Raw genomic sequence first — 10,443 nt, 5'->3', positions numbered from 1 at the left:
TTGCTCTTTGGTTATATAATGTTGGTAGAAATAGTCTGTGATAACGACACAACCGAAGCAGAAGACGAGGACTTCTGTTTGTGAGCCAGTCCGAGGATCATGTTGCAACAGTTCGGCTTCCAGTTGGTTCAGATGCTTAACACAAAATAAACAGCTCCACAGCTGGCTGATGGATGCTGGAAGAGGCAGAACAGTCCTCCTGTATCCCAGTTAGCACTGCGCGATATGCGCCCGCCCTTAGCCAGCCTCCCGACGAGCTAACATGGGGGCATGAAGCGGAGCGGGTGGTTTCCGGTTCCTGCTCGCGCTCTCCGGCTGCCCCGGGCCGTCTGTTGTTGAGCCCGCCGCCTCGCTCGCGCCATGGCGGAGAAATTCGACAACCTGGAGGAACATCTGGAGAAGTTCATCGAGAACATTCGGCAGCTCGGCATCATCGTCAGTGACTTCCAGCCCAGCAGCCAAGCGGGTCTGAACCAGAAACTGTAAGCGAGAGAAGGGTGGGTGGGAGGGAGGAGAGAAGGAAGGAAGGGGGGGTGTGGGGTGGAGAGAAGGAAGGAAGGGGGGGTGTGGGGTGGAGAGAAGGAAGGAAGGGGGGGGTGTGGGGTGGAGAGAAGGAAGGAAGGGGGGGTGTAGGGTGGAGAGAAGGAAGGAAGGGGGGGTGTGGGGTGGAGAGAAGGAAGGAAGGGGGGGTGTGGGGTGGAGCGAAGGAAGGAAGGGGGGGTGTGGGGTGGAGCGAAGGAAGGAAGGGGGGGTGTGGGGTGGAGAGAAGGAAGGAAGGGGGGGTGTGGGGTGGAGAGAAGGAAGGAAGGGGGGGTGTGGGGTGGAGAGAAGGAAGGAAGGGGGGTGTGGGGTGGAGAGAAGGAAGGAAGGGGGGTGTGGGGTGGAGAGAAGGAAGGAAGGGGGGGTGTGGGGTGGAGAGAAGGAAGGAAGGGGTGTGGGGTGGAGAGAAGGAAGGAAGGGGGGGTGTGGGGTGGAGAGAAGGAAGGAAGGGGGGGTGTGGGGTGGAGAGAAGGAAGGAAGGGGGGGGGTGTGGGGTGGAGAGAAGGAAGGAAGGGGGGGTGTGGGGTGGAGAGAAGGAAGGAAGGGGGGGGGTGTGGGGTGGAGAGAAGGAAGGAAGGGGGGGTGGGGTGGAGAGAAGGAAGGAAGGGGGGGTGTGGGGTGGAGAGAAGGAAGGAAGGGGGGTGTGGGGTGGAGAGAAGGAAGGAAGGGGGGTGTGGGGTGGAGAGAAGGAAGGAAGGGGGGTGTGGGGTGGAGAGAAGGAAGGAAGGGGGGTGTGGGGTGGAGAGAAGGAAGGAAGGGGGTTCGGGGTGGAGAGAAGGAAGGAAGGGGGGTGCGGGGTGGAGAGAAGGAAGGAAGGGGGGTGCGGGGTGGAGAGAAGGAAGGAAGGGGGGTGCGGGGTGGAGAGAAGGAAGGAAGGGGGGTGCGGGGTGGAGAGAAGGAAGGAAGGGGGGTGCGGGGTGGAGAGAAGGAAGGAAGGGGGGTGCGGGGTGGAGAGAAGGAAGGAAGGGGGGTGCGGGGTGGAGAGAAGGAAGGAAGGGGGGTGCGGGGTGGAGAGAAGGAAGGAAGGGGGGGTGCGGGGTGGAGAGAAGGAAGGAAGGGGGGGGTGCGGGGTGGAGAGAAGGAAGGAAGGGGGGGTGCGGGGTGGAGAGAAGGAAGGAAGGGGGGTGCGGGGTGGAGAGAAGGAAGGAAGGGGGGTGCGGGGTGGAGAGAAGGAAGGAAGGGGGGGTGGGGTGGAGAGAAGGAAGGAAGGGGGGGTGTGGGGTGGAGAGAAGGAAGGAAGGGGGGGTGTGGGGTGGAGAGAAGGAAGGAAGGGGGGGTGTGGGGTGGAGAGAAGGAAGGAAGGGGGGGGTGTGGGGTGGAGAGAAGGAAGGAAGGGGGGGGTGTGGGGTGGAGAGAAGGAAGGAAGGGGGGTGTGGGGTGGAGAGAAGGAAGGAAGGGGGGGTGTGGGGTGGAGAGAGGAAGGAAGGGGGGGGTGTGGGGTGGAGAGAAGGAAGGAAGGGGGTGTGTGGGGTGGAGAGAGGAAGGAAGGGGGGGGTGTGGGGTGGAGAGAAGGAAGGAAGGGGGGGGGTGTGGGGTGGAGAGAAGGAAGGAAGGGGGGGTGTGGGGTGGAGAGAAGGAAGGAAGGGGGGGTGTGGGGTGGAGAGAAGGAAGGAAGGGGGGGTGTGGGGTGGAGAGAAGGAAGGAAGGGGGGTGTGGGGTGGAGAGAAGGAAGGAAGGGGGGGTGTGGGGTGGAGAGAAGGAAGAAGGGGGGGTGTGGGGTGGAGAGAAGGAAGAAAGGGGGTGGGGTGGAGAGAAGGAAGAAAGGGGGTGGGGTGGAGAGAAGGAAGAAAGGGGGGTGGGGTGGAGAGAAGGAAGAAAGGGGGGGTGGGGTGGAGAGAAGGAAGAAAGGGGGGGTGGGGTGGAGAGAAGGAAGGAAGGGGGGGTGGAGAGAAGGAAGGAAGGGGTGGGGTGGAGAGAAGGAAGGGGGGTTGGGGTGGAGAGAAGGAAGGAAGGTGGTGTGCAGTCTGGGGGAAGAGAAGGAAGGGGGGGGGGGAGCCTGGGAGAAGAGAAGGAAGGGGGGAGAGCCTGGGAGAAGAAAAGGAAGGAGAGCGGGGGGGGTGTGTGGAGAAGAGAGCCTGGGCGGAGGGAAGGAAGGGGAGGGGGTCGCCCCTGGGAGGAAGAGGAGGGGTCGCGTGGAGAGGAGGGTGGTGCGATGGGAGGCGGGGGCACGGCGAGCGGAGTCTGGGAGGAGGCGGTGGCGTGGCAAGAGGAGCCTGGGAGGGCGTAATGATATCCGGGTGGGCGAGGGTGGCGTCGAGGGAGATAGGAGAGAGGAAGGAAGGGTGGGAGAAAACCATTTAAAATCCTTGTGTTATCCCCAACACAGTTTTTTAAAAATATCTTTTTATTCTCCTCTTTTTCACATTTTCTCCCAAATTTACACCCACCAACAATAAACAATAATCAGTAACAAATATGTCAATCACCATATCAATAACAACGATCCCATCCTCCCACCAAACCCCAAACATTAGCCCGCATGTTTACATAAACAAATGACAAAAAGAAATCTGGAATCATCCACAGTCACCCTTAATACACACAGCCCCCCTCCCCCAACCATCCACTCCAACTAATGTTTGATGTTATCCAGTTCTTGAAAGTGCACAATGAATAATGCCCATGAATTGTAGAACCCCTCCATCCTTCCCCTCAGTTCAAACTTAACCTTCTCAAGAGTCAAGAATTCGACCAGGTCCCTCCACCACGCCAGGGCACAGGGTGGAGAGGTTGCTCTGCATCCCAACAGGATCCGCCTTTGGGTGATTAACGAGGCGAAGGCTACGATATCTGCCTCCGCACCCGTTTCCAACCCTGGCTGGGCCGACACCCCGAATGTGGCCTCCCAGGTCCAGTTTCACGTGCGTCACCTTGGAAATTACCCGAAAAACCTCCTTCCAGTAATCCTCCAGCTTTGGACAGGACCAAAACATATGAACATGATTAGCGCCCCGCCCCACACAACGCTCACATACATCCTCTACTCCTTCAATCCTTGCCCTCGTGAGGTGTGCCCTGCATACCACCTTCAGCTGTATGAGCTCCAATCTCGCGCACGAGGTGGAGGCATTCACTCTCCTGAGCATCTCACACCAGAAGCCCTCCTCCATACCCTCGCCCAACGCTTCCTCCCACTTTGCTTCGATCCCTTCCAGTGGTGCCTTCTCTTCCAAAATAGCTCCATAAACCGCTGACACTACCCCTTTCTCCAGGCCTCCTGTCGTCAGCACCTCCTCCAGCAATGTGGAGGCTGGTTCTACCGGGAAGCTCTACCTCCTTTCTGGCAAAATCTTGAACCTGCATGTAGCTAAACACTCTTTTCTCTCTCTCTCTCTCTCTCTCTCTCTCTCTCTTCCCCCCCCCCCCCCGCCCCTCCCAAGCTCATATTTTGCTTCCAGCTCCTTCATTCCTGCAAACCGACCCCTAAAAAACTAATCTTTTAGCGTCTTAATCCCCTTTTCCTTCCATTTCCGAAAATTTCCATCCCACCTCCCTTCCCCCGAATCAGCATTTCCCTTGACCCTGCCCCCAACCCGAAGTGTTGTTGGCAGAACTGCCTCCAAATTCTCAATGAAGCTATTATTACTGGACTCCCTGAGTATTTCCCCCGGGCTATATGGAGTGGCGCTGTTGCCAGTGCTTTCAGTCCCGACCCCCTGCCCAAACTCTCCTCCATTCTGACCCACTGGGAATCAACCCCTCTGACCCAGCAGCGCACCGTCTCCACATTCGCTGCCCAGTAGTAGTACATCAGGTTCGGAAGACACAAAACCCCTGCCTGCCTTCCCCTCTGTAGCAGCACTTTTCTCATTCTGGCCACCTTCCCTCCCCATATGAACGAGGTAATCCTTCCCTCAATATCTCTGGAAAAATGCTTTGGCAGGAAAATCAGTAGGCATTGAAAAATAAACAGAAATTGCGGCAACGCATTCATTTTAACCGCCTGACCTGCCAGTGACAGAGGGAGACCATCCCACCGTGCCAGATCAGCTTTCACTCTCCCCACCAAACTAGTGATATTGTATATGCGAAGCCTCCCCCACTCCCGGCAACCTGCACCCCCAGATACCTAAAGTGAGTCCCTGCCCTACGGAATGGCAGCCCCCACCCCTGGTCGAAAATACTCACTCTTGTCTAGATTCAGCTTGTACCCTGAGAAAGACCCAAATACTCGAAGCAGCTCCAATACTCCCCCTTTCGACACACTCTGTTCCGACACGTATAACAGCGAAGTCATCGGCATATAAGAACACCCTAAACTCTATTCTCTCCCCCCCCCCCCCCCCCCCCCCCCCCCCGGGGGGGGGGGGGGGGGGAGGGGGGGCCATAGGACATCCCTGCCTCGTCCCACGGTGGAGAGAAAAGTATCTTGAGCTGATGTTGTTTGTGTGGGCACTCGCCCTCGGCTCCTTATATAGTAGCTTTACCCAGTTGACAAACCTTTGTCGAATCCCAAACACTCCAGAACTGCCATCAAGTACCCCCATTCTACCCGGTCAAACGCCTTCTCAGCGTCCAATGCCACAACCACCTCTGTTTCCTTCCCATCCACCGGTGCCATAACGACATTCAATACCCTTCTAATGTTCGAAAAGAGCTGCCTCCCTCTCACGAACCCTGTCTGATCCTCACATTTCACCTTCTGGTGGCACTCCTGCAGCCTACCCGCCAGTACCTTCACCAATACTTTTGCGTCCACGTTCAGAAGTGATATGGACGTATACGACCCACACCTTCGGATCCTTATCTTTTTTTAGCAACAGTGAAATCGATGCCTGTCCCAAAGTTTGTGGCAACACCCCCTTCCCTATCGCCTCTTCAAACATCCCCACCATCAAGGGCACCAGCTTATCCTTGAATTTTTTATAATATTCCACCGGAAACCCATCCGGCCCTGCCACCTTCCCCAACTGCATCCTCCCAATCGCATCCTTTATCTCCTGCTCCACTATTGCTCCTTCTAATGTAGCCCTGTCCCCTTCTCGTAACCTCGAGTACTCCACCCCATCTAGAAATTCTTGCATCTCTCAGTTTCCCCCAGGTGGCTCTGACCTGTACAACCTCTCATAAACTCCTCAAAAACCTTGTTAATCAGATCCGGAGCACCACCAACTTTCCTGCCCTATCCCTCACCTGAAGAATTGCCCTTGCAGCTGCTTCCCTCTGGCGCTGACCTGCTAACATACGCCTTGCCTTCTCTCCATGTTCATAAACTGCACCCCTTGCTCGTCTCAGTTGGCGCACCGCCTTCCTGGTAGAAAGTCGTTCGAAGTTTGCCTGTAGTTCCTTCCTCTTTTCCAGCTTTGCTGGGCCCCCATCTTCTGCATAACTCCTATCTACCTCCCAACATCTCATCTATTACCCTTTGCCGCTCCAACCTCTCCTCTTTATCTACCCTGGCCTTAAACAAAATTTCCTCACCACCGCCATCAGAGCCTCCAGGCAACTGCCGTCGACACCTCACCTGTACAGTTGAAACCTACATATTACTTAATTACCTTTTCAATTTTGTCTCAGAACGCTTGGTTCCCCAAAAGTACGACATCTAATTTCCACCTCAACCTCTGCGCTACCCCCTTCTCCAGCACCATATCCACCCAATGTGGCGCGTGATCTGACACTGCAATTGCCGAGTATTCCGACCCCTTAACCCCAGCCAGCAAAGCCACCCCCCACAAAAATGTCGATCCGCAAGTATACCTTATGGACGGGCAGCACGGTGGCTCAGTGGGTTAGCCCTGTTGCCTCACGGCACTGATGTCCCAGGTTCGATCCCGGCTCTGGTTCACTGTCCGTGTGGAGTTTGCACATTCTCCCTGTGTCTGCGTGGGTTTCGCCCCCACAACCCAAAGATGTGCAGGTTAGGTTGATTAAACACGCTAAATCCCCCCCCACCCCCACAATCGGTTTGTGTGGCCCCAAACACCTTCTTTGCGAATCCCACATCGTCCCAATTGGGACCATATATGCTTAACAGCGCCACTAATCTCCCCTCCAGTGCCCCTGTCACAATCGCAAATCTACCCCCCTGATCTGCCACCACCTTCTCCATCTGGAAGCGTACCCTTTTGCCTACCAGTATCGCTACCCCTCAAGCCTTTCCAGCAAATCCAGAGTGAAACACTTGACTAACCCAGCCCTTTTTAAGTCTCACCTGGTCCTTCACCCTCAAGTGAGTCTCCTGCAGCACTACCACATCGGCTTTCAAACTTTTAAGATTCGCAAGCACCCGTGACCTCTTGATCGGACCTCCTAACCTTCTTGCGTTCCACGTGACTATCCGAACTTTGGGGGGGCGGGATCTTCCCCAACACTCACCTTGTAAACTCCACATCGTCCCAATTTGGGGCATAAACGTTAACCAGGATCCCCTCCATCTTCCCACTCACCATCACAAACCTCCCCCTGAATCTGCTACTATATTCCTCACCTCAAATGCCACTTGTTTATTTACCGGCGTCCCCTCCCCCCATCGCATCTAATCCTGGATGGAAGACTTGCCCTACCCACCTATTTCTTAGCCATGTCTGATAGCCGATCTTCAAGTGTGTTTCTTGTAAAAAAGACCACGTCCACCTTCAAGCTCCTCGGGTGCGTGGAAACACTCGCCCGTTTAACTGGCCCATTCAGCCCCCTCGCATTCGTGTGACCAGTCTGCTGGGACGGGCATCCCACCCTCCTCCCCTGCCGATCAACCCATACCCCTTCAGGCCCACTCAGATGTCCGCTGTCACCACTCCCTCCCATGCTGCGCCACAGCAACAAACCTTTCTCAGCAGCCCCCCGCTCACTCTCTTTCCCCCCCCCCCCCACCCCGACCCCCGTGCTTCCATTACCTAGCTAGCCTGACAGCCCCCGTCCAAAGTGCCTATGCCTCCCATCTCTCCCCCCCCCCCCCCCCCCCGTCGCACACCTCACAAACAACAATGAGATAAGAAAAAAAAGTTGCCCTCAACACAACAAAACATCTCGAAGGAGAAAAGTTCTCCAACAAACGAGAAAAAGGATACAAGAAAAAATAGACAAATAACGCACCCATCACCCCACGCCTCCTCCACAGATTAATGTCCTCCTTCTCCTGCCAGCCTATCGTCTCTTTAAAAACTCAATTGTTTCTTCTGGTGTTCCAAAGTAAGGTTCTCGACTATTAAAAGTCACCCAGAGGCAGGCCGGGTACAACATCCTGAACTAAACCCTTTTTAAAGAGGGCAGCCTTCACCCGATTACGCTCTTCTCTTCTCCAGGTCCGCACGCGGGGCCTGGTACACCTGAGGTTCATTCCCCTCCCCGTTGCATCTCCTCGGCTGCCTCGCCCATCTCAATATCTTCTCCTTGTCCAAGAATGGTGAAGATGCTTCACCATCGCCTTCGGCAGCACATTTGCCTGCAGCTTACTCATCAGCGCCCTGTGCACTCAGTTGACCTTCAGGGCCTGGTCAAATGCTCCCTTCCCCATCAACCTCTCCAGCATCTTGACTACATATGTGGTAACATCCGCTCCCTCGATGCCTTCAGGCACCTCCACGATTCTTAGGTTCTGTCTCCCGGAGCTACTCTCAAGGTCCTCCATTGTCTCCTTTTAACCGCTTCTGACTGTCCTGCATCACACCTATTTCACCCGCCAACGAGGCAAGCTGCTCCACCACCGCCTCCTCCACTTTCCTAATAGCCTGGCCCTGTGATTCCAGCTCCGCTCCACATGATCAATTCCCATTTTTAACAGTTCCACTATCTTTGCTTGTTCCTCCTGGGCCTTCCTCCTCTGTCAGCTCAACGTTTAATTTAAAAAGTCCACCAGTTGCTCCTCACCCATTGGGCAGCCAAGGTGTAGACCCTTTGCCCTCCGTCATCTTGACCTGTGGCGCACAAAGATTCTCTTGCTCCAACTGCTCCCTTCTTCTCAACCCACTTCTGGTCTATGGATCATTCCACCAGCCCCACCAGTGGAGTCAAATTTTTCTCCAGTCGTCCCTGCACCTTCTTTCCACAAAACATCCACTTTACGAACTGGGAAAGATCAGAAAAAACAGCCTCGAGCGGGAGCTGCCTAATGTGCAACCTCTCACACCATAGCTACCCGACATCGAGGGGCAAAGTTTAGAGGAGATGTATGAAACAAATCTTTTACACAGAGGGTGGTGAGTGCTTGGAAACCGCTGCCAGGGAGGTGGTAGAAGCAGATACGATAGTTACTTTGAAGGGGCATCTTGACAAATGCATGAATTGGATGGGAATAGAGGGATACGGACCCCATAAGTGCAGAAGGTTTTAGTTGAGACAGGCATCGTGATCGGCACAGGCTTGAATGGCCTGTGCTCTACTGTTCTTTGTTCTTTGATTTCCACATTACTTGTGCATATGTATGGATTTAAAATGTATTCAGTTTCTGTGGATTCATTATGACAAATGCTGACAGTTTTGTTGTCATTACCACAGCAAAATTTGAAAAATAGTTACAACACTGAAGGAGAAAAGAAGCACATTAGTGTGAAAGAAAAGTTACATAAAAACATGAAAGCAATAACTGCAGCAAGAGCAAAAAAATGTTAATTACAGGCAAGCATCGAAGGAAAGATATATTTGAGAGTGTGTTTGTCGATGTAACCTCAGCGTGAAGGCGGGGACACATCGACTTTCAGGGTGGTGATGATATTTGTGAGTAGTTTTGTACTCTGAGGGGACAGCCGTGGGGATGTTCTGCATCTGAAGTGCAGATTTTGTACAATTGGAGCAATCCTAAAGCAAATTTACCAGGTTTGCTATGTTGATTTCAGCCAAGACAAAAGTGGCAGGTTTGCATTTGTATTGTGGTTGGCTAAATATGAGTTGCGCATGAAGATCTGGCTAAGTAAAAACACAAAGGATGCTAATAAATTGGAGGTTATGTTCTAATTCAAATTTCAGGAAATGGATGCTGTTATGTTTAAACTTGTTACCATAATCTCGTGGGAGCATAATAGATCCAAGTAAAACTTCACCAGTGAGGAGCATATTTTCCAAAATCTGAAGTAATGTAAAACCATCTAAATCATTTAATAGGATTTGCCAGTAATTTTTAAAAAGTATACTAAAATGTGCATTTCACATCAAAATTTCAAAATCTGTTTTGAAATGTCAGGTTAGATTAAATCTGTTCCGAATTCCTGATTAAGCAAGCGATTGATATGATTCCCTCAGAAGACTTCTAAAACATAACACAACTTTCTTTTAATCTCCAGAAATTCTATGATTACGGGGCTGCAAGATGTTGACAAATGCCGGCAACAGCTGCATGATATTAATGTACCACTGGAAGTATTTGAGTAAGTATTGTAGCTCATTGTTTGTCACAAAAACTAAATTCTGACAGGCAACTAATTTAATTATTACAGTAGAGCTTGGTGCGCACTCAGCCGGGTATTTGAACCAGTATTTCTTCAAACTTAATGTTCAGTTGGTGGAAAAAACAAACCAGAATGCATGTCACTTCAATTGTTCTACAAGTGAAAGCTGTTTATTTACTTTTCTGTAACCTTTCCTGCAATTAGATTTTGCTATTTAAGGCTGCATTTACACGAGCAGTGAAGCTGTGGTGCAAAGTGGGAGTACTTTGCTCCAATTAAGTTGTCTTTGTCAATGCAGAATCAAAATCATCTTTGTTCTGGGGTAAAATAAAATTAGGATTCCCTGAAAAAGTCAGACTAGCTTCAATGTGAAAATGTAGTATAAATACACGTTGAAATGTAAATAAAAATACATGTTTTACTTTTGCTATTTCATCACAAAGCTGCTTACGACCATAAAAACCTAATTTGCGTGGACTGATTAAAATGGTCTGGATTATGAATGCTGAAGAAATGCGCATTGTGAGGTGAAATTGCTATTGGTTTTATCATGTGAATGAAATAATTTCAAGAGCTCCAA

General features: G+C 52.2%; 1 protein-coding gene across 1 annotated transcript in view; it reads left to right on the top strand.

Moving 5' to 3' along the window:
- The first annotated feature begins 241 nt into the window (after positions 1-241).
- The window catches only part of med10 (mediator complex subunit 10), a 28,214-nt gene continuing 18,012 nt past the window's right edge, over positions 242-10,443 (top strand). Inside the window, exons 1-2 of the mRNA XM_038797191.1 lie at positions 242-482; positions 9,759-9,842. Coding sequence (XP_038653119.1) covers positions 361-482; positions 9,759-9,842 — 206 coding nt within the window. The 5' untranslated portion in view covers positions 242-360. The remainder of the gene's footprint in view (positions 483-9,758; positions 9,843-10,443) is intronic.

This window comes from Scyliorhinus canicula, chromosome 5 (genome assembly GCF_902713615.1).
Source record: "Scyliorhinus canicula chromosome 5, sScyCan1.1, whole genome shotgun sequence".
NCBI lineage: Eukaryota > Metazoa > Chordata > Chondrichthyes > Carcharhiniformes > Scyliorhinidae > Scyliorhinus > Scyliorhinus canicula.
Note: the sequence above shows the minus strand (reverse complement) of the source record. Positions and strands in the feature narration are given on the sequence as shown.